This window comes from Lagenorhynchus albirostris, chromosome 3 (genome assembly GCF_949774975.1).
Source record: "Lagenorhynchus albirostris chromosome 3, mLagAlb1.1, whole genome shotgun sequence".
Taxonomy (NCBI): Eukaryota; Metazoa; Chordata; class Mammalia; order Artiodactyla; family Delphinidae; genus Lagenorhynchus; species Lagenorhynchus albirostris.
In genome coordinates this window covers 168144438-168167032 of record NC_083097.1, presented here as the reverse complement: position 1 = coordinate 168167032, position 22595 = coordinate 168144438, and the positions used below count along the sequence as shown (strand labels likewise).

Genomic DNA, 22595 nt, shown 5'->3' with positions numbered 1-22595 from the left:
TTGTCCCCCGGAGGCCACACCTGGTTCTCCAGATCTCCTGTGCCCGCCATTCTTTCTGCTTTTTCTTTTCTTCCCCGCCGCACCCCTCACCCCCAAGACCCGGAATATTTTTTCTTTGTATAAACAGAACTCTCCTAGTCAGGAAGCAATATCATTTCAGGTCTAAAGAAGAAAGGGACGTGAATCTGGTCGAGGGCAAATTCAGTTTTACTGTATAAACTCGGTTGTGCAGTTCAGCCCTCCCTCCGTCTGCACTGGCAGCCGAGGGCCGCTGTTTTCTAATATTTGTATTCTAATTTAATTGTTTTTTAAAAACGCAAATAAAAAAGTCAAGGTGAAGCTACCGCAGCGTCCACTTCTCTGTGCGTCGGGGCCATGGCTGGGAGCAAAGGACAAAACCTGTGCCCTATCCACGCTTCTCCTGGCCTTGTGCTGCATGGCCTTCCGGATTCAGAAGTCACAGCATTTGGTCAAATGAGAAAGATTCCACCTTGAACTGCGAGGTCCAGTGTGTGTCTCCTGGACCGGGCAAGGAATTCAAACTGAGCCACTGAATCCCAGGATGGCCCCTGCCCCCCTGGGTGGCCAAGAAGATACACAAATGGCCAATAAGCTCCTTAGAAAGATGCTCGACATCATCAGTCAACAGGGAAAGGCACGTCACAACTGCCACCTCACCCCTCACCCCCACTAGGACGGCTAGATGGCGAGGACGGGGATTAAGTGAGGACCTTGAGCTCGCCGGCGGGAATGTAAGATGGGGCAGCTGTGGTGGGAGAGTCCTGGGCTGGAGTTGTCATCTGACCCAGCAACTCCGCTCTTAGGTGTCTACCCCAAGGTCAACGAAAACAGGCTCACGTAAACACTCGTACACACCTGTTCACAGCAGCATGATTCACAACAGCGAAAGGGTTGTTGTGAAACAATAACCCTTTCATCTGGGAAAAATCCAGATGTCCACTGACAGGTGAATGGACACACCATGTGTTCCATCCACCCAGTGGAATACGATTCAGCCTTAAAAAGGAGCGGAGCACTGACGCTCGCTACAGTGTGGATGAACCTCGAGGACATGATGGTCAGTGAGAGAAACCAGACAGAAGACCACATAGTATGTGATTCCGTTTATATGACATGTCCGGAACAGGGCAATCCACAGAGACAGGGGTTAGAGGTCACCAGGGGCTGGGAGAGGGGGATATGGAGTGACTGCTAGTGGGGAAGGGGTTTCTTTGTGGGGTGATGAGGGTGTTCTAGAACTAGATGGAGGTGATGGTTGCACAATTCTCCGAATATGCAAGAATTCTCTTAGCGGGGGAGGCATGGGAGCCTAACCGAAGATGCCCTCCTGGGCCGAGTGGCTGCAGAACCATCCTTCACCATCATCCGAGGCCTCCAGTCTCCCTCTTGGCTGGCTCAGGTCCCCTCGGGGTCTGTCTGTGGAAGCCCTGGTCCCCTACCCACCCTGGCCCGAGTTGGAGACCTGGGTCCATGTAAGCACAGACAGGCAAGTGACCTTGCTGCTGATGGAGGACCCCCGGAGCCGCCACTCTGCATCCTCCCCAAGCTCCTGGCAGAGGCTGGCTGGCCCTCCTCTCCCAGGCCGCGGCATGGCCATTGTGTCCCCTCGGGGCCCCTCCATCACCCCACCCCCACCCCAACCCGCTGGCCCCAGTCTGACGGAGACAGACGGGAGGAGGGCTCTTCCAGGGCCCTGAAAGTGGCTGTGTATGATGACCCCAAACCAGAGGAGGGGCTGCAGCCTAAGACCCCTGTCCCCAGTGAGGGGACCCCGGCCTGACTTCCCCCGGGAAGCGTGGGTGGAAGCAGCCAGCTTGGATCCTGGGTCATGTCAGCGGGGCCCAGCGTGGGCTGGCACCTTGGGGCCCTCTGGCAGACTTGATGTTCCCGGGCTGAGGCCACCCCAACCCAGGGCCTCCAGAAACCCTGCAGTCGGAGGTGACCGAGGAGGCTGCCCAGCCGGCTCTCCCTGCCCACCCCCATCCTCGCCCTCACCGGCCCTCAGGCCCCTTCCTGGTGCCACCCGCCCATGCCCCGGGGTGTGGGTCACCTCCTCTGTAGGGGCCCCAGGCCTGGTACTACTGGCGACACCCACACCACCCTGGAAGCCCAGAGGCAGGGTCACTGCATCCACGCCCCTGCCTCCCAGGCCTGGTAGGAAGGGTCAGACTGAGTTTGAAGTCCTCTCCCTGGAACCCAAGTAGGGGGGCCCGGAGTGGTGTTGACAAGGGGCCCAGCCCACAGGGAAGGGGCCCCCCAAACCCTCCATCCCCGCTCCCAGCCTCCCCCACCCCGCCCCAACAAAACACAAAGAACATCAAAATCAGGCAAATGAGGCAGCAGCGGTCGTAACAGGCTGCGTTTAGTGGTTTTTTTATGTACAAGAAAAATGATTTTTTTTTTGTCTGGTTTTTCATCATCTTTTGTCTTTTTGTTTTTGTTTTTTTGTTTCTTTTATTACTTTTAAAGCTTCTCCCTCCCCACCCCCCAAAAGTGCATTTTTATCAATTTTTTTTTTAAATCTCCCACACTTTATAAAGACTCTCAAATACAGTCTATGGAATGTCTGCTCTGTGCTCTGTGCCCCCGGTGGGCGCCACCCCTGCCCCCCTCCACCAGGCCTGGCCCCCCAAAGTCCAAGGCACCTCATGTCTGGGCCCGGGTGGGGCAGGGGGGACCCTGGGCATTGGGACCCCTGGCCACAGCCTTCAGGCAGCCCCAGCCAGGCGATGGAGGTCTCCCCAGCCCCCTCCATCTCCTGCCCTGCCCCCCCACCCCCCGTGTAAATCTATATATTTAGTGCGAGCTAGTCTTACTCTGAGGTTATGGCTCCTGGGGTGCCCGAGCCCCAGGCCCTGACCCGTCCTGCGCCAGCCAACATCCCCACTCCAGGAAGGCTGCTTCCTCAGCTTAAATAACTTTTTTAAAATAAAACTGCAAATATAAATATCTTTCTTTCTCAAAAAATAGGATTTTTGCTTTTTTTTTTTTATTGATTTTTTACTTTTTTTCTCCTGCTTTTCCTTTCACTCTCGTTTCTTGCCGCCTACAATCCTGGCTGCCTGGACTGCCTTGGTCCTGGAGGAGCCCCTGCCTTTTCTGTCCCATCACATGCCACGAGGCCGTTCCCTCCACGGACAATGGGTCTCAGTAGTGCAAAGACTCCCCAGAACACTCTTGAAGGGGCTGGGGGACCCCTCCCCCCTACCTAAGACCCCCTCCTCCTTGGAAGGAAGCAAAGGGACAGCCACGTACAAACAGGGTGACAAGACAGGATAGCCATGAGGGGTCTCCTGGGCGAGCCGCCCACGGGGGGCAGACTTTGGTATGGCCCAGGGGAGCCCAGCTGGGCACAGGTCCAGACTCAAACTCTTGTCAGGCTGGGCCTGGTCCGGCACTTTACATTCACTGGTTTTTAAGGTTTGTATTTTTTTGCCTTTTTTTTTTTTCTCCTAATCTCAAAAGGCGGGGTGGGGATCAAGGTGAGGGGGCTAGCCAGGGGGCAGCAGCAAGGGTGCTAATCTCTCTCTCCCGGGTCCTGCAGGCTGGCGACCGCTCCAGGTGAGGGCTCCGGCCCCCACCATCCTGCTGGCCCACCGCCATCGTCCCAGGACGCCCTCCCCCCCACCCCTGCCGGAGCCCCCTCCTGGAGTTCCCCCCGCCTGGACCTCACTCATACACAAGCGCACACACACATTCACGCAGCTTCACCAAGATGATGGAAATAACAATTTCGTTGTTTTTCTTTTTTTCTTTTTTTTTTTTGTACCAGGCAGTTAAAAAAAAAAACACCCCAAAAAAAGAAACCACAAAAAAAAACCCAAACAACCAAACAAAAAAACTTTTTGCTCTGTCCTTTCTGACCAGTCAGCACGTTCCCCCTCAAAATTTTTTTTTTGTTTGTTTCCTGAAACGCGAGAATTCAGCAGTATCTTTGGCAACACTTTATCACGACCTTAATTTAAAGAATAAAAATAAAATTGATCCACGTCTATATACAGTATGTGATTGCGCGGAGTTGGGGGGCAGGGCCTGGGCTGGGAGGGCGGGGGTCCCGGCTCTGGGCCCATGCAGATGCTGCGGCCCCCGGGGATGGGCTGGTGGGCAGCAGGAGAGGGGTTAAGGCGGAGTGGGTGGGCAAGGCTGGCAGAAGCTGAGCGCAGAGCTAGGGGTAGGGGTTTAGTGCAATTCCCGAGGAGGTTTGTGTTAAAGTGTGCTCGGCGGGGGTTCAGCCCTTGCCCCCGCTGTAGTCCCAGAGGCCTTAATCCCCCAAGCCTGGTCTCCCCCCACCCGGCCAGGACGACAGCTGTGATTTTTCAGTTGGTTTTATTGCGAGGGGGTGTGTGGGTAGTGGGGGAGAGGGCTGTCCCTTCAGGGAACCTCTCTGGGATGGGGTAGGGGTGCAGGTCCCCCTAGCCTGGGCACTCGAGCTCCCTGTTCAGCTTGCACGGGTTGTTCTCTGAGAGAGCTCGCCCCACGATGCTGGGGTGTGGGCGGGGCCACCCGGCCCTGGGCTCCCCTGCCACCCCCCTCAGGAGGGGGGGTCCTGAGACATCTGGGGGGCTGACAGGCTCAGGGGTGGGGGGAGCAGGAGGAAACAAAAAAACTGTCCTGTAGAAACAATGATGAAAGTTGCCTTCTTTAAAAGCTTCCCTTTAAAAACAAGAAAGAGATGGGGTCTGTCACAGAACCAAGGGGCACGGGGTGACGGGCCAGCAGCTAGAGGCGGGGAGCGGGGACACCCCCCGCACCTCCGGCTTTTGACGAGGAAGGGTCTCCGCTCAGCAGAGCGTCTATTTACAGGGCCCCACGCTAGGGTTGCATATGCGACGGGGGATGGGTGGGGGGGAGGAGGGTGCCCCGGCCTCTGGCGACACGGCCTCCCCAGCCCTGGCCCCAGTCCGTGGCCTGTGGCTCGGTCAATGCCGGGCCTTTGGGGAGCCAGAGGCTGGGGGGAGGCGGGTGCCAGCCCCCAGGTTACAGTCAGTGCCTTTGAGTAAAAAGAGGGGTGCAGTGGGGGGTGGAGTAAGGCCCTGGAGGTGAGGCCCCCTGTCACCCACCTCGGTGGGGATGGTGTATCCAAGATGGCAGCTCCTCGGTGGCCACAAGGAAGGGCGGCCATGTTGGAGGGTGGGGGGACAGCAAGGGTCGGGGGACAAGGGCAGGGAGACGGGATTGCTCCGGCTGGTTGGAAGGCCAGCCCTCTCTCGGGCCCATCCCTGAGCTGGGGAGTCGGTAAGGAGGGTCCCCGCGGACACGGGTGGCCACTGTATGGCTAGCAGGTGAGGAGACGTCTCCAAATCAGAACTCAAAAAGGGACAGAATGGGGCAGGGAGGTGCTGGGCGGGGTGGGGGGGACACGGCAGAAACACAAAAACCCCGCAGTCCTGCCTGCAACGCGAGCCCCCATGGTAAAGCACAAATACCTCAGAAGGCTTCGCCCTCACCCGTGACTTCCTGACCCCCTTCTCACCTCGGGGAACAGAAGTGGATTCTACGTCTGTGGTGGGTTTCTTTTTTTATTATTTTGTACAAAAATAAATCGACTTTTAGGAATTTCTGTTTGCTCTCTCTCGCTCTCTCTCTCTCTCGCTCGCTCTCTCGCTCTTATTTTTTTTTTGTCTTTTTGACTTTTCATAGAAGTTGGTTGCAACTTGTAAACATGTTTTTAAATTAAGAATTAAGATAAAGTGTAGTACCCGTTCTGTTACAAAGTGCCAAGACTTCTATTTGTGGTTGGTTGTCTTGTTGTTTTTTTTTTTTTTCCTTTCATTTTTGTAAAATCTTGTTTTTATTGCTTTTGTGACATTGGAACTTCTGGACACTCTCGCTCCCCACATCCCTGCCACCGTGAGACCCTGCGTTCCCTCTGCTCTTGGCTCTCTCACCCCACAGTCGCCTGCTCCTCTGAGGAAAAGTATATTTTATATATATATATATCTATATATAAATTTTGTTTTTAAGGAGGAAAAGAGAAAAAAAAATCTAAAAAGTGCTTTTAAAAATCGGGACAGGGCTAGGGGAAGGGGAGAGGGTGAAGACAAAAAGTTTCGAATCTCCAAACGTCTCATGGGGTCTGGGGTGGGCCTGGGTCGGAGGACCAAGACGGGGGTGGCAGGGGCACCCTGAGTGGCGGCCCGCAGGTCCCGCCGGGTTGTAAGTGCCGTGAAGGAAGGCGGCGGGGGCCCTTGGGGAGTCACCCTGGTGCCCTCCCCCCCCTTCCCCGTCTTCTCCCCTTTCTCCACGCCTGGAAATAAATAGATTTGTGTCGCGGTGGCCAGGAGATCCGGGGGACCACAGGCAGGGACGGGAGGCAGGGAGGCAGGTGGGGAGACGGAGGGGGAGACCCCCACTTCGGAAGTGCCCTGAGGAAGGAGGGTGGGGGTGCGGATGGGGCCGTTTTAACGTCCGCTCACAGCGGACACAAATCATTTTTAAGGTCTTATCTCAAAAGACTCTAGAAATCAGCGGGGGCGGGGCAGGGCGAGGAAAAGAAAAGCCCCCCCTCCCCCGCCATCCCCGGCCCACGCCCCCGTGACCACCCTCACCCCTGCTGGGACCTGGGGCCCTGATCGGGCCTCCGATGGGACCCCAGACCCCGAACCGTGGGGCGCCGGGGGAGCTCAGAACCCTCGTATCCCACAAAAACCCCAAGCTGAGCCCCGAAAGCCATCAACGGGGTGGGGGGCAAGCGGGGCTGGGGGTGGGGGGGGCGAGGGTCCCCGTGGAGGGAGAGAACATCATGAAGGAGAAAAATCTGAGAAAAGCACTACCCTAGATTCTGTGACGCTTCATATATATATATCTGTATATATATATATATATAGATATAGATATCTGTATATAGATAGATTTCTTTTTTTGTGTTTTTTGGGGGTGGTGGGTGATTTGCTCTCTCTCTCTCTCTTTCTCGGGTTTCTGTTTTCTCTTTTTTTGGTTTTCAAGCGAGTCCGGCCGCGAAGCTGCCATCGGCGGTGGCCCCGGCGCCCCCGTCGCCTCCCCCAGCGGCGCCCGCTACATTCAACCTGCCCAGGCCGTCGGGGCTGGCCTCGTCCTCATCCTCGTCCTCGTCCTTAAAGTGCTTCTCCTGGCCATTGCGCCGCGCGTCCGGCGACCCGGGCGGGGCAGGGGCGCCGGGCGGCACAGGGGCCCCCGGGGCGGGGGCGGGGTCGGGCCCCCCAAGCCCGCCACCCCGCACCCGGGGCTTGCGGCCGCGGCGTGAGGGCACGCCGTTGCAGCCGTCCTTCTTGAGGTGTCTGTGCAGGTGGTCGGAGCGCACGAACGTCTTGCAGCAGCTGTCGCACTGGTAGGGGCGCAGGCCAGTGTGGACGCGCATGTGGTTTTTCAGGTCGTAGTTGTGCGCGAACGCCGCCCCGCACTGCTGGCACAGGTACGGCTTCTCGCCCGTGTGCTTCCTCATGTGCACCTTGAGCTTGTCCTGCCTGTGGACGGGCCGAGGGTCAGCTGGCGCCCGGCCGGGCCCATGCCCAGGATGGAAGCCCCCCGTCCCCGCCAGCCTCGGCGCGGGGAAACCGGGACCCTTGCGGAAAGGTGGGCTGCGGCAGGGGCGCCCCCGTTTTGCGGGGAAAGGGGGTGCGGGTCCCCATTCTGAGAACAGCACCAAGGAACCCACTAAGGTGTGAAAAGGGTCTTGGACCCCGCTCGCTGTGTGGCCACAGGGAAATGGCTGAACCTCTCTGAAACCCAGTTTTTCTTTTGGCCGCACTGCGGGATCTTAGTTCCCCCACCAGGGAATCAAATCCATGCCCCCTGCAGTGGAAGCGCAGAGTCTTAACCACTGGACCACCAGGGAAGTCCCACTGAAACCCTTTTCTTATGCATAGGAGGAGGAAGATAACAGGCCTCCCTCCCACCTGGGGCTCTGCCCAGTGGCAGGTGCATGGCTTCACACTACAGGCATTTACTGAGCACCTGCTGCATAGCAGACCCCGTTCCAGGTGCTGAAAATGCTACAAGGAACAAGGAGGAATGCTGGAGTATTTGGTAACAGAGAGGGTTAAGCTGTCCTGGCTTTAGCACTGAAAGTTCTGTGTCCTGGGAAACCCCTCAGTCACTGAAAATCCAGAGCAGCTGGTCACAGTAGTAACCAAGTCCCCACCCCAGGGACCCCACCCCCTACCCCCAGTTCCTGCCAGATCTCCCCTCACCTCTGCCTCCCTCTGCTCTGGCCACACTGGCTTCCTGGCTGTCACCCCAACACGCTGATAACAAGGAGCCTACCTCAGGGCCTTTAAACATGCTGTTTTGGCTACCTGGAGCACTTTTTTCCCTCCCAGATCTTCACAGTTGAATTTCAGCCCAAACGTGATCTCCTCAGAGAGGCCCTCCCAGACTCCCTCAACCCCGGTCCCTCATGCCACCGCCTTTGTTTCTCATCTGTCTCCCTGACTGGACTGTGAGCCCTGAAAACAGGGACTGGGTGTGATTCCAGGGCCCCTCCATGCCCATCTCACCCACAGGGAACTGTGTGGACCTGGCTCAGCCTGGGGCCTTTGGCCCACAAAGCTGGTCACCATATCAGCTCTGGGGAGGCTATGGCCCAGGTGTTGCTCTGTCCCCTTGAGCCCTTGAAATGTGGCTGGTCCAAGGTGAGATGCGTAAGAAGTGCAAAAGGCACCCCAGATTCTGAAGACTTCATTTGCTCAATGTACTGTACAATATCTCATTTATAATTTTGCTTATTGATCACATATTGAAATAGAACTAATGGACTATGTAAAAATATGATTAAAATTACTTTCACCTGTTTCTTTCACTTTTTAAAAATGTGGCTGCCAGAAAATGTAGAGTCACGGAGGTGGCTCACATGATATTTCTATTGTACTATGCTGGTCCATAGTGATGGGGGTGGATTCCTGCCTGGAAGCCACAAGGCAGGGGCAGGGACCTGGGTCTCCAGAGCTCTGGGTAGAATCTGACCTGCTCCTTGCTGCAGACTCTTATGCTCCACTGAGTCACTCAGGGTCTCTCCCTTCTGATGCCCACCAGACTGAAAGCTTCTTCAGTGCCAGGACTAATAAACTCCTACTCATCCTTCAAAGCCCCACCGGAAATGCCCCTCCTCCTCCAGGAAATCTTTCCCAACCCCGAGACAAAGGCCTGCACCCTCCTCCCCCCAGGCTCTTTCAGTCCCAAGTCCCTCCCTCTGGCACCTCCCACAGAGCTGGTGTCCCTGCTTGGCCTAACTTCTATGGCTTCTTACTGTTCTGAGGATCAAGACCTGGACCTTTGCAACCAGACCCCCTGCCTATTCTCTGGCCCCGTTATACCCCCACGTGAGCCAGCAGAACCTGGGCCACAATAAACTCATCGCTCCCTGGATTAACTTGAGCTGTTACCAGAAAGAGGATGGCAATGGCCAGGCGCTTCCCGCCACCGCCTACCCCGCCTCCTAGGAGCCGGCTAACATGGTCTCCCAGTTGTCCCACTCAGACCCTGGGGCCAGGTCACGGAGGGAACAGGAGGGACTCGGATTGTTCTAGCACTGTACAGAGATGTCCCTAGCTGAGGCTTGGAGGCTCAGAGAGGGGAAGTGACTTGCCCTGAGTTGCACAGAGGGTTGGGGGCTGTCCCAATGTGGGGTGGGGGTGGAGGAAGCCCCAGTTTCATCACTTCAAGCCCCGGCCTGGGTAATTATAGCCCCGGCCGCCACAGGCCCTGCTTACTCAACTCTCTAGTGTGACTCAGAGGGGCCCCTGGGCTCCCCAGCCTGGAGGGAGGGGCGGGGGCTGGGGCCCTGGGGGGCAGAGAGGAGCCAGGTGGGCACCTGGGAGGAAGAGGCCTGGCCTGGTGGCCCTCTCTATGCCTCAGTTTCCTAGAACGGCAAACAGGATCAGCCCTGGGTTGAGGGCGGGGTGGCCAAGAGAGCTCCAGGCCAGAAGGTGAAACTGAGCCTGGCTGAGGGTGGGGGCGTGGGGGAAGGTGTCACCTCTCCAGGCTCTGGCTTGCTGGGCCTCTACCAGGCTGCTCCTCCCAGGCTCTAAGACCCCTGAGGGCAGGACCCACAGCCAGCCCAGTCCACCATCTCCACATCTGGAGCAAGAGGGAGGCCCCTAAGACCAGCAGCACCCCAATCTCACCAAAGGGGGGGAGCCAGGCCACCCACCAGGCTGCCTGCCTCCCGGCCAGTGCCCTTTACCCCTGCCTGGCACTCCTGGGCCCTGGAGTCCCAGCCACACCCTCCTCTCCTGGCTTGCTGGGGAGGGGGCCCAGGTGCTGGTCCGGGGGTCAGCTCCCAGATCCTGTCCCCACAGGGCAGGGCCGGGAAGCTGGGACAATGGCCTCTTTCTTCGGCCTGGGTGGGTGTGGCTTGGGGAACCCCGGGGCTGGTGAGGGTAGGGGGTGATGCTGAGTCACCCAGCCTGGCTAGGCCCCCACACACCAGCCCCCCGCTCCCACTGGGCTGGCCCACAAGGCCCAGCCTGCCACCTCTGGACTCTTAAGACCAGATCGCAAAATCCCCCCAGCCTGGCCTCAAACTCCTCCTGTCCAGGGACCAAGCCCAACGGCTCCCGTGCCCTTTTCCCTCCACTGGTTGTGGCGAGTCCCTAAGCTGAACTGGCCTCAGGGCCTTTGCACTGGCTCTTCCCTCTGCCTCTCCCTTTCCCGCTCCCCACGGCTCCCTCCTCCTCCTTCAGCTCTCAGTCCTCGGGGAAGCCTCCCTGTTTAAGGCAGCACCTACAACCACACCCCGACCCTGTTCTCTGCTCTTTTCCTCCCTGGCACTTTCCACCAACTAGTGTTATCAGTTCTGCGGTTTTATCTCGCACATGCTCCGTCGCCCCCACGGGGGTTTTGGCTTGTCCCTCCACTTTTAGAACAGGGCCTGGCACCCAGCAGGCACTCCATAAATGTTGGCTGAATGAAGCAAGTCCCCCGGGCTCACGGAAGACTTCAAAGTTACCTAACGACCAGAACTCCCTGCTCCCGGTGGGGCTGTCACCCTCTCCCAAGGCCCAAATGCTCCAGTCGGGATGAGAAGAACCACCCAGGGAAAAGGAAGAAAAGCAAGCAACTCCTTGAGCCCTTCCTTCCAGCCTCACGCAGGTCGGCACCGCCTGGCACGCTTTATGTTCTAGTGGTCACCTTGTTTAGGGCCTGCGCGGCACCACCCACCCAGGCTCTCTCGACAGGCGCATGGGGGTCGGGGGTGCCCCGATGGACAAGGCACCCTTGCAGGGCAGGGCGCGGTGTTGTTTTCGCACGCGGAGGCAGGGTGTGAGCGTGCTCGCGCAGGTGGGGCAGGGGGTCCCCGTGTGGCTGCTTTTGGGGCAAAGGGCCCCCAGGAAGCACCCCCCTCCCCCACGCCCCCCGCCGCGGTGGCGCCGGCTCACCTGGTGAATCGGACCTTGCAGATGTTACACTCGTAGGGCTTCTCGCCCGTGTGGGTCCGGATGTGCCGCGGCAGCTTGCCGGCGCCCTGGATGACCTTCTCGCAGATGGGGCACTTCTGGAAGGCCTTAGCCCGGATCTTCTTCTCCACCTTCTGCGACCAGGCCGGGTAGACGTCGCCGTCGTGGGCGCCGCTGAAGTACTTCAGGTAGTAGTCCACGACGCCCTTGTCATCCGCCCGTGACTCCTCGTCGCTGTCCCCCGCCGTCGCCGCTCCCGCCCGGCCCACCGACGACATCATCTGCTGCAGCAGCGTGCTGGCCGCCAGCCCGTCCGTGTCGGCCCCGTCCCCGTCCTCGCCCTCGGCCGTGCCCGACAGGAAGCCCGGAGAGTCGCCCGGCTCCGGGGCCGCCTCTGACAGCGAGGCTGCCTCCTCCTCCCCGCCCCGGCCGTAGTGGCCGTTCTGTGTGGCGGTGGACGGCTGGGCCACGGGGGGTGGGAAGAGGCCCCCAGCGGGGGCGTCGTCATCACGCTCCGGCCACAGACCTGGGTTGCTATCTCCCTCATCCCCGTCCCCGGCCGGGGGTCGCTCGGCTGGGGGGCCGGGCCCGTAGAAGTCCAAGCCATTGCAGTCGCCGGCAGCCACGGCGGCCACGGCAGCGGCCACGGCCTCCTTGGTGGCGTCCAGGTCATCGTCGGATGCGCCAAAGGCAGACCATGGGAATGAGGCGGCGGCGGCGGCGGCGGCGGGCAGGCTGTTCATGGGGTTGCTCTGGAAGAACTCGAGGTACTCCTTGGCGCGAAGGAGGTTTCGCTGATCAATTTGATCTACGAGGTCCAGCTGGCCGGCATCGGCACCCGCATCGGCCGCCAGGATCTGCCGGTCGAGGAGGTCGGCGCAGACGTGGCTCACGGCGGGGATCTCGAGCAGGCGGGCGGCGCTGAGGATGTCGCCCACGTTGGCTGTGCTGACGGTGAGCGTGGCCGTGTAGGCGAAATCCATGAGGGCCGTGAGCGCCTCGGCGCTGACGAAGTCGATCTCGTACACGTTCTGCTGGTCCACCACGGCACCCGACGTGAACAGCTTCTTGAAGTACTGGCTGCAGGCAGCCAGCACCGAGCGGTGCGTGGGGAACTCACGGCCCTCCACCAGGATCACCACGTCGCACAGCAGGCCCTGCGTCCGCTGCTCGTTGAGTCCGCTCAGAATGTCGCTGCTGTGGTCGGGGAACGGGATCCCGATGGGGCCGTCCACGCCGCCGGCCATCTTCCGCGCCGAGACCTGCAGCGCCGGGGAGGAAGGGGCGGTCGTGAGGGACAGGGAGGGCCGGGCCCACTGGCTGGGCTGCGAGGCCCTCAGAAAGTAGTGCCCCCACCTCCCCCACCAGCCTCGGTTTCCCCAGCTCTGCATCAGGATGGTCCATGGCTGGTTCTGCATCATCAAAGTGAGAGGACGTTGGCGAAACCCAACTGGGTGCTTCAGAGATGAACACCGGCCCCCCTCCCGGCTTTACGAGAGAGGGGAGTGCCTGTCCAAAGGACAATTTGAAGTGGCGTGGGAGCACACAGAAGGTGCTCAATAAATGCCCAACACAAGTTGTTTCCTAATGAATCTGAGCACCGGATTCTGCCCATGCCCTCTCTAGGAGGCCACAGCGGTGACATAAGGCACCCACCGTGCGCTGCCCTGGCTGAGCGCCCAGCAGTCCCAGAGGCAGCACCGTCTCCACCGCAGAGGTGAGAAAATGAGGCTCAGGCTCAGGGAGTCCCAGGGGCCCATGGCTGCACCTCAACTCAAACCCAGGGCAACTGACCCAAGAGCCAATATCCAACCAGCATGGCCGTCCATCCCTGCCTAGCCCCTCGGCCTCCCTAACCTTCTCTCCTGCCTCCTGGTCGGGCCCAGTTCTCTTGGGGGGCTCTGAGTCAGGAAGGGGTAAGGCCAAGACCCAGGGACCTGGCCAGGGTCATCAGGGCCGTGGGCGTGCCCTGGTGGGGTGGGGCGGTGACTCTGCAGGACAGACCCCTTCCTGCCCTGTGGAACCCCTAGGACGTGGCTCAACCCTCGCAGTGAGTAACTGGGGGAAACCAGGCCACTGCCTGATGCTCCTCCCTGCCCACTCAAGCTGACCCTGTCAAGGAGGAGTGGGGGGCCAGGGGGCCTCCTGCCCACCTCCTGCCTGGCCAGCCCCTCTCCTTTTGGCCACCCTGTTTGCACTGTTCAGCCCAGGACGAGGCCCTGCCACTCTCCGGGCCTCAGTCTCCCCATCTGTCAAATGGGCAGAAGCCTTTGGAAAAGCAGGGCCATGGGGGGGACTCTGTCCCGCCCCTCTCCCCTGCCTCCTATTTTCCGCCTTCCCCTGGGCTGTGACTCATCCACCCACTTGGGCGCTTGTGCAACCCTCTGGCTCTGTCCCCACCCCTCCACCCTCTCCAGGGAGCCCCCGGCTGCCCCAAGCCACCCAACAAAACCCACATTCCTCCAGGCCCAGCCAGCCTGCTTTCAGGCCAGAGCCTCTGCATGTCTCTGGGGAGAGGGCCTGAACCGGGCCTTCCTCAGCCTCTAAAGACCCCAGGACCCCCAGCTGGGTGACCCAGCTCAGCTCTAACACAGATCCCTCCCACCGTGCCTCTAGTGGGATACAGGCGGCTGGCCCGGCAAGGGAGCTGGGCTTGGTCTGGTCAGTCCTAAGGCCAGGGTAGGCCTGTCCCGACCCAGGGCCGCCCTGCGAATGGGGTCCAGGCCTTGGGGCCGACACAGAGGCCTTTGTGTGGCGTGCAGGCGGCCAGTGCACTTCCCGGGACGCCTCTCTCCGCCGCCCGCCCTCTTTCCCGCCGACCGCACCAGCTGCTTAGCTCCCGCCTCTGTTCCGCCAGCCCGCGGTGGGTGGCGGGGCAGGCTCAGATGTGGCTGCTGGGAGCAGGAGGAAGGGGATGGGGGCGCGACCCCCCCCCCCCAGGCTCGGCCACGGGAAGCCTCGGCAGAGCCCCCTGTGGCGGCTTCCACCCCCTGCCACCATCTGCCGTCTGGCCCCGGGCCCCAGGGAGCGAGTGGGCAGATGGGACTCCGGATCAGACCGGCCTCGGCCCCTCCTCGCCCCTCCTCTGATCCGGGCCACCAACGCGCCAAGATGGCCACCCTGGCCCTGCTTGCCAGTGTCCCCTCAGGGGTCCTCCTGGGGCCTCTAGGTCGAGACCTGAATTGGTCCAGGTGACTCACCCCTCGCCACGGCCCCTCCACCCCCGCCTTCCCACCGGCACCAAGCCCACCGGGCCAGGCGCTGGCACATCCTTACTTCAAGCGTGAGGCTGCCCAGGCTCCCACTTGCTGGGAGCCACCGGCTGGGAAGGAGCAAGCTCCGGCCTTGAACCTGGCCTGGGGCAATGTACCCAGCCCTGGGCCTGGATCTCCACCAGCTGGAGGAGCCGGGCCACATGCTAAGAGCCTGTTGTGTGGGGCAGCCCTTGGGTCTGGGCTGGGTCTGAGGGTCCGCACCCCTGTCCTTTCCCAGCTGGGGCCTCTATTTCCCGCACATAATCATCTGAGACCCTCCCCCAAAGGGCAGGGCCTGGGGCAATACCAGCCAAGGAAAGCCCCAGGGAAGTAGCATGACCCCCATTTACAGATGAGAACACCAAGGCCCAGAGACAGCTAGAATCCAGGCCAAGGGCACCCAGCAAGGCTGATCCAGGAGCTGACAGAGGCGAGAGGCTGGGGGTCCCCCAACCCTCCCTCCCCGACACCTCCCAGCCAGCCACAGCCCCTTCCCTGGCCCTGGAAACTAAGCTGACCCAGCCCTCTCTCCAGGAACATACGCCACCTGCCTGCCACGCCCGGGGCCACTGCCCTCCCCCTACCCGGGGCCTCTCAGGGCCCTCCCTCTAAGAAAGCAGAGGAAGACCCTGCCAGGTGGGAGAAGGAAGTCACGTGGGGTCCAGGCAGCAAAAAGCACCTATTACTGAGCACCCACCGTGCGCCACAGCACCGTCTCACCAGGTGACCCCTGTGGCTCCCTTCCTGGCTCTAAGAGGCCCTGCTGGCACCTGACACCTAGTAGGTGCCCCGACACGTGGCGGTTTCCTCGGTAATAATGAGCCAACGAAAATTCTCTCCTCCAGGAAGCCTCACCCCCTCAACGACCAGGGTCCCCTGAGCCCAGGCCCGCACCCACCCAGGGCCCCGTGTTTCATCACAGCTCCACCCCAACACTCGCCCCCATGGGATTTCCGGGGCCGTTCGATGCTGACTCGGCGGCTGGCCGAGGGGCAGGTCTCAGCAGGCTCTTCCTGGGCTGGAGGTGGGGCGCCCTCCTCCCTCTGGGCTGCTCCCAAGCCACCCTCCACCCCCCGCCCCCGGCCTCCCCTGGGCAGTGCACGGCAGGGGCGCAGCAAACGACAGGAGGAACCAAAGACCAAAGAGCTATGTGCTGGAGAGCCCACACCCAGCCCCGCCCACCTGGCTGGCAGGCACACCCAGTACCAGGGGACCGTGCCAGTCCCACCTCCAATCTAACCTAGGGTCACTTGCTGCAGCAGGCAGCAAGGACCCGGGCCTGCTTTTTGCCCTCCCAGGGGGCCTCCTCTGTGCCCTGGAACCTTCAAGAACTAACTGGACCCTGGGCTTTAGAGATGAGGAGAGGCTCAGGGAGGTGATAAGGCCAGGGCAAGGTCACACAACAGACCGGCAGCCAGGCTGGGACTCAGATGCTCTGACTTGAGCCGGCCTGAGCTGACACCTCTCAACTACTGGGGATGCAGGGAGAGGTCAGGAGCGTCCTGACTTGGTCCCAGGAACAGCAGGTGTCACCCAGGAAGGACCCTAGGATTGTGGGAAAGGTGTCCTAAGCATGGGAAACAGCAGGGACAAAGGCTCAGCGGTGGGCACCTGGGAGAGGGGCAGGGGAAGGAGGCTAGAGAGTGCCCAAGGTCAGGTGCAAGGTGAGGGTTGGGGCCGGGCCTCCTCCTCCCCCCCACACTCCTCAGGGGGTGGCCAGCAGTGGATAGGTAGGTAATTGCCACCTGACGCCTTCCTGGAGGAGTGTCCAGGGATGCGGGCAGCTTAACAGGGGGTTAAGGCCTCCCTCCCTACAACTCAGGGAGAGAATGAAAGGAAACTATATAAGGGACCTCTAACACCTACTACCTGCCACAGCAGCCCGCGTCCATATCCTGGCTCCTCCATTTCCAAGCTGGGTGAACCTGGGCCAAGAAAAGCACCTCTCTGTGCCTCATTTTCCTTGGGGGTTGTGACAGTGGCAAAGGGTTCCACTCTCATCCTCTTAGCAAACTTTGGCCTAGGACCTACTGTGTGCCAGGGACAATCCCCAAAGGCCCAATGAGGCTGTTTACCCCCTCCCTTGTGGACTGGGGGCTTTGAACTTCACCTCTGAACGTCATTCCAGGAATCCAGCCCCCTCCCCAACTACTGTGTACCAAGGAAGTGTGTGGTGAGCCCCAGGAGGAAGCTGAGCCATCATGTGTGTGGGGGGGAAACCAGGCCCAGAGAGGGTGGGCGGCCGCCCCAAGGTCACACAGTAAGTCTGGCGCCCAGGTGCGGCTGCCAGGCCAGTGCCCAGCCGCCCCCGCCCCCTCCCAGCCTGGCAGCCTGTGTTGCAAGGTTGGTCCTGACGGGTTACCCCGCCCCCACCTGGTGCCAATCCCCGCCTGGCCCAGTACCGAGGCCGGGGTTTAATGGGACAGGAATGCAACGTCCTGATCAGGAGGTGGGGGGCACCAACGGCTCAGGGTGATTGCTGGCTGCCAGCTGTCAGCCTGCCCCCTGCCCGCCTGTCCTAGCAGGCCTCCCTCCAGGCCAGACACCAGCAGACAGGCCCTCGGCCATTTTATGTGTCCATTTATTGCCCTAAATGGGGAGGGGCTTCCTGCCCGGGGCCTTAAAGGGCCAGAGGCAGGAAGGTTGCAGGCCCAGTGGGAAGTGTGTGTGTGGAGGCTGGTGGGGGTGGGGACTAGGAGGTCATGGGGATCCCATCTGAGCCCCAACTCATGGGTGGGGCTGAGGCCCACCCTGTTCCCACGCTCTGAGTGCTGTCGTGGGCCAGGAAGTACAGCCCCGACACCAAGACCAGCTTCCAAGAGGAAGCCCTGTGAAGAAAGAGCCATTTTCAGTGGAAGTGGAAGGAATAAGCTTCCTGTCACCGGGAGTAACCAAAGCCAGGCTTCACAGAATCCCATCCGTGTCTACACTGCCCTCAACTCAGGCTGCACCTGCTTATCCAAGATGCCCAGGAGAGGCCTGGGTGACTTCCATCCAGACTGCTCCCTCCCTCCCCTGAGGCCAGCTTGTCACCTGGAGGTGCCTGTACCACCCCCAACCCCACCCACAGCCTGAGCAGGTGGACTGCTCGGCCTGGAAACCCCAAAGGGGTGCTTGGCCCACTGGGGCCCCAGTGTCCTATGCCTACAAATTCAGCCAGTTCCCTCCTATCAAACACATCCTGATGGGAGGTGGGACCGAGCCTTGTTTTCCAGTCAAACCCGAAAGGCGTGGGTGAGGACACTTCCACCAAGTGGCCGTCCACAGCCTGCTGGGGGGACAGATGGAGGGGCTGGTCCTTTGGCCAGATTCTCCACAGGGCGCCTTCCGCGCTTTGGTGCTCCAAAGACTCGGGACTCAGGCCGCAAGGGCAGGGGCTGTTCCTTGACGGGAGCCTGGTCTGGATCACCTCAGCAGCAATGCTCATAGCTCTGGGAGGAAGGGTCTGTAACCACTGCCCCACTTCACAGGCCAGGAAACTGAGGCAACTTGCCCAGGGTCACACAGCAGAGCTGGATTTGAACACGGGTCACCTGTCTGGCTCCATCTGGCCAAACTAACTAGTCCTGCCAGGGCTCTACCCTCCTCTCCCACCACACACACTGCCCCCAGGTACCAGCAGGGGACTAAATCCCCCCACCCTGGGGGCCTCGGTGGGGGAGGACAGCTTATTCTCACGCCCCCTCAGAGCTGCCCTGTGACAGCCCAGAAAAGGGAGAGGTTTGCCTGAGGTCACACAGGGAGCCTGGGGCAGGGCTGGAGTCCAGCTGACACCTGTGAACTCAGGGCATCAGAAAAGAGATGCAGGAGGGGCTCCCCCAGGCCCTGACACCACACAGCAGTCACTCAACAAACATTCCTGGGGAATCACTGAGTAAATCCTCACTTTTGGCCTAAAGGTAATCTCCCCATTGTATCGATGGCAAAACTGAGGTTGGCAGAAGGGAGGTGACCTCCCTAGGTGGACCTCAGGTGGAGCGGAGGGCTGGGCTGAGATTGGACCACGGTGGCCCCCACCCAAGCCTGTTCCTCTGGTCTCCACTGCCCAGGGCTGTTGCAGGGTGGTTTATGGTCTATCAGGTGCCTGGAGCACACGATGACAGGTGGGGGGGTGTCTCAGACACACACACACACACACACACACACACCCTCCAGCAGAATCCCTGCTGTGTCCTGAGCTGACCCAGGTGCTTCCTCCATGAGGGAGGCAAGGAAAGGGAACATAGGTGGATCTGCAGGCAGTACCTGGGGGGAACCCACAACCACCTCATTTTACAGAGAAGGATGCTCAGGCTCCAAAAGGCCATGGGGCTTGTCCAAGGTCACAGAGCAAGTGGGCCAGCATTTGAAACCCCTGTGGACCCCCTCCTCGGGCCAGCTCTGCTTCAGAGGGGTTGGCCCTGACTCTTGGCTCTGGGAGGTGACCTGGGTCTCCTCGGAAATAATGGGTTGTAAAAACACAGAGCCCTGCCAGTCTCCAGGGGCCAAGGTGCCAAGGGGCGGGGCTGCAGCTCAGATGGGGTGGGAAGGGCCTGCCTCAGAAGACTGGGAGGCAGGGAGGCTAAGGCCCCTGCTGTGTGACCTTGGACACCTTGCTGCCCCTCTCTGAGCCTCACTGTCCTCTTGGGGCAAAGGCTCCATTTGGCAGACAGGTGCCTGCTGTGAACCTCCAAGCCCTCTGGAAGATAGGTGGGCCGGCGCCCCTCGGCTGTGACACACAAAGGACTTTGGACGCGTCCTAAACTAGGAGGCAGGACCACAAGGGTCAGACCCAGCTCTGGCTGGGTGACCTTGGGCTGCTCTCTGCTTCCCCCAGGGCCTCAGTCTTCCCTGCCCCATAGGGCACCACTCTGAGCCTTGCTCTAAGCCCCTGAGGCCCCACGCTAGCGTCTGGCCTCCCCTCCTGGTCTCAGTTTCCTCGCACGGCATCGGGGACCTCCACCAGCCCAACCAGCTTATGGGTCAGAGGGTTCCAAGGAAAAGAAGGGAAGGAAAAACGCCAGCACAAGGTATAGCTATTGCCTCGAGAACCTTCCCCAGTGGACGAAGGCTGAGCACTGCCGGGCCTCAGTCTCTCACACAGAGAAAAGGGTGCATGGGCTCCCCGCAGCCACCCGCTGCCGAGGGCCTCTGCTGAGAGTTGCGTGGCTCCCCGCCCGGGCCAGGGTGCTGACTGGCCACCACGCAGCCAGTCAGCCAATCAGAACTGAATAATAAATACCCCCCCAAAGTGACCCACGAATTAAAATTTCAGTGTCCCCGTTGGCTCCTCTTTCCTTCATTAGGCATGCGGATCCCAGGGCTTCGCTCTTCCAGCCACTGGCTCCTGCCCCCCCTTCTCCCCTAGGCTCCCGTCTCCACAGCGATGGCTGGCGGTAAACAGAGCCCCGAGCCCAACCGATAAGTGCCAGGCCCCACCCGGGGTGGCCCTCGGGGGAGAATGCCCCCCTACCTGGAGCCTCCGGGGCCTGGGCAGCAGCAGGGCCTAGCCTGGACTCCCCGGACCTCTCCCAAGACCAGCTCTGCCAGTAGGAAGTGATCGGCTGGTCCTGGGGAGGGCCCCCCAGTGTGGGAGCGGCACACTCAGGGTTACGCCCTGGCCTGTTGGGGTGGGGGTGGGGGGCTGACATGGAATCCTGGACGCCCTCTCCGGCCGGGCCTGCTCCGGCCCTGGTCCGGGAGGCAGCTGGCGGGGGGGGGGGGGGTGGGGGAAGCCAAGCAAGCCCGCCACCCATGGGTGAGCCAGGTGGGCACACCCGGTGGAGGGGCACCAACACCTCTCTCACTTCCGCCGCCTGGCTAGGGGGAGAGAGGAGTTGCCTACCTCCCCCTGCCACCCCGCCAACTGCTGGCTACATTCCCCAAACATTTAGTGGGTGCCCACAGGGTGCCCGGGCCTGGTTGGACAGCAGTCTCTTGCCGCGGTCCACCGGACTCCCTCACCGCCGGCCAGCCAGCGCGGACAGTGCCTCCCAGGACCCGCAAAGGCCTGGGCCCCGGGGGGTGCACCGGCCCCAGCTCAGGCCCCTGCCTGGTTCCCAGGCCCGGGGCTGGGGGAGGGGGCCGGTTCCTAGGCCGGGGAGGGAGGCAGAGCGAGGGAGGGGGCCGGATCCCACCAGTTCACCCCCTCCTCTGCCCGGGCTCAGGGTTCGCACGTGGTGGTGGCGTCAAGGGGAAGGAGGGGTGTCCGGGCCAGAGGAGACGGGGTCACGCGCTTTGGGGGCGCGGGCGGGGCAGAGGGGTGCTCTCTGCTCCCTACCCCGGGGCCGGGGCCGGACGGCCGCGCGGGCAGGGCGAGGGGCCAGGCCGGTCCCCCCGCCCAGGGCTGAGTCAGGCCCGGGCGGGGGCAGGAAGCGGCCCCCTCCCCCGCCCCGGCCGCAGTGCGCGGCCCCCGCCCCGGCCCGCGGGCCCCCACCGCGCCGCCCGCGCGGGGGGCTCCTACCTCCTTCCCGGGGCAGCGGCGAGGGGGCCCGGCCCCGGCGGCGGCGGTGGCGGCGGCTGCGGCTGGGCTGGCTCCCTCCGAGGGGCCGGGAGGCGGCAGTGAGCCTGGCCCCGCGCCACCCCCCGCCGCCGGCGGCCAATCCCCACCCGGGCTGGGGGGAGGGCGATGCAAATTACCCCGGATCTGGGTCCGCCCGCCCGCCTCCCCCACGCCCGGGCCCAGCCTGCACTAGGCCGCGCATCCCCGGGCTCGCCTGCGCCGCGCGGCCGCCCGGGCCGCCGCCCTCCCCGGGGAGCGCCGGGTGGGTGACCCCCCCCCCCGGGGCGGGGGGCTGAGGGGAGGGGGGCTGGGGACGGTTACACAACCAGGCGGGGAGGGGCCCCGGGGCGGGGAGGGGGCCGGCCCGCGGGCCGCGCAGCCGGAAGCCGGGGACCGCCACCGGCCCCCGGCAAGGGGAGCCCGGCTCCAGGCCCCGCCCTCTGGCCGGCAGGGCCCGCCCTCGAGCCGCGCCGCGCGATCGGCCCGCGCCCATTGGCTCTCCAGCCCGCCGCTCACCGCCCCTCCTCCGCACCGCCCCTACCCGCGGGCCGCGGCGGACCGCCAGCGCAGGGCACCCTGGGACTTGTAGTCCTATCCGCCTGCCACCTGCCAGCCGCGAGCGCGGGGGAACTACGATACCCAGAGGCCCGAGCGGCCGCGCCCGCCCACCCGGACACCCCACCCCTTCCCCCTCCTTTGCAAAGCCCCCCTCCCTGTTTTTTCAGCCCCCTCCCCCCCTCCCCCATGGAGCTCAATCCTGGCCAACTCCAACGTATGCACGCAGCACCGAATAGGCCCCCGGGGGGCGAGAGCGCCCCCAATACCCAGCTGCAAACTTAGCACGCGACGCGCCCCCCTATCTCCCCACGCCGGCTCCCCCCACCCTCAATGCAGCCCCGCTTCCCCTCCCCCTCTCCCCGCGCGCCTGGGAGCCCCGAAAAACCATGCACGGAGGGGGGGGCTGGCGCACAAGCCCATGCACTTCGCCCCCAATACCCACTCCCGGGCGGCGCCCCCTCCCCGCCCTCGGGATCCAGGGCGCCTCCCGCCTCCGGGCAGCTGCCAACCACCCCCTCCTCTGAAACTTGCGGGACGTCCCCGGCTCCCGGGATCGCCCCTTCCCGAGAGGGCAGGGGTGGGCGCAGCGCCCCCGGCCCGTCCCCGCCCTGCACCCCGCGCTGGGGGCTACGCCGGGCGCTGACTTACCTCGCGGGGCCGGGCCGGGGCCGGGCCGGGCCGGGGCGCGCGGGGCCGGGGCCCGGAGTTGGGACTGGTCTCCTCGGCCGCTCGCCTCTGGGGTCCGCGTCTCGCTCTCCCCTCGCTGGCTCTCCCCTCGTCGCTCCCTCGCTCCGGCGGCGGCGTCACTGCCCCTACAGTAACTGTACAGTACAGCCAAAGCCCCGTATGATGCTCGCGACTCCCTTCCTGGTTTCTCCGAGGGCAAGAGGGGTCCTCCCTTGTCTTAAA

The 22595-nt window shown here is 62.1% G+C and overlaps 1 protein-coding gene across 6 annotated transcripts; it reads right to left on the bottom strand.

Annotated features, from left to right (window-relative positions):
- Window positions 1-2365: 2365 nt before the first annotated feature.
- On the bottom strand, window positions 2366-22595 carry ZBTB7A (zinc finger and BTB domain containing 7A). Of its 6 annotated transcripts, none has more exons than XM_060145586.1 (3): window positions 22335-22595; window positions 11376-12655; window positions 2366-7463 (listed from the first exon to the last, which is right to left on the bottom strand). In XM_060145586.1, exons 2-3 carry the CDS (start codon window positions 12638-12640, stop codon window positions 6962-6964), a joined length of 1767 nt encoding a protein of 588 aa, XP_060001569.1. In that variant the 5' UTR covers window positions 12641-12655; window positions 22335-22595; the 3' UTR covers window positions 2366-6961. The 6 variants fall into 6 exon arrangements, with proteins under 6 accessions (XP_060001569.1, XP_060001568.1, XP_060001571.1 ...); XM_060145585.1 differs by lacking the exon at window positions 22335-22595 and adding an exon at window positions 21090-21208; XM_060145588.1 differs by lacking the exon at window positions 22335-22595 and adding an exon at window positions 20100-20919.

Bases quoted from the DNA above. Each gene is read 5' to 3' on its own strand.
- ZBTB7A (XM_060145582.1), bottom strand. From the start codon at position 12,814: ATGATGCAGAACCAGCCATGGACCATCCTGATGCAGAGCTGGGGAAAC. The intron at 7,464-11,375 runs GTGAGCCGGCGC...GCCCGTCCACAG, and splicing joins TGCAAGGTCCGATTCACCAG to GCAGGACAAGCTCAAGGTGC.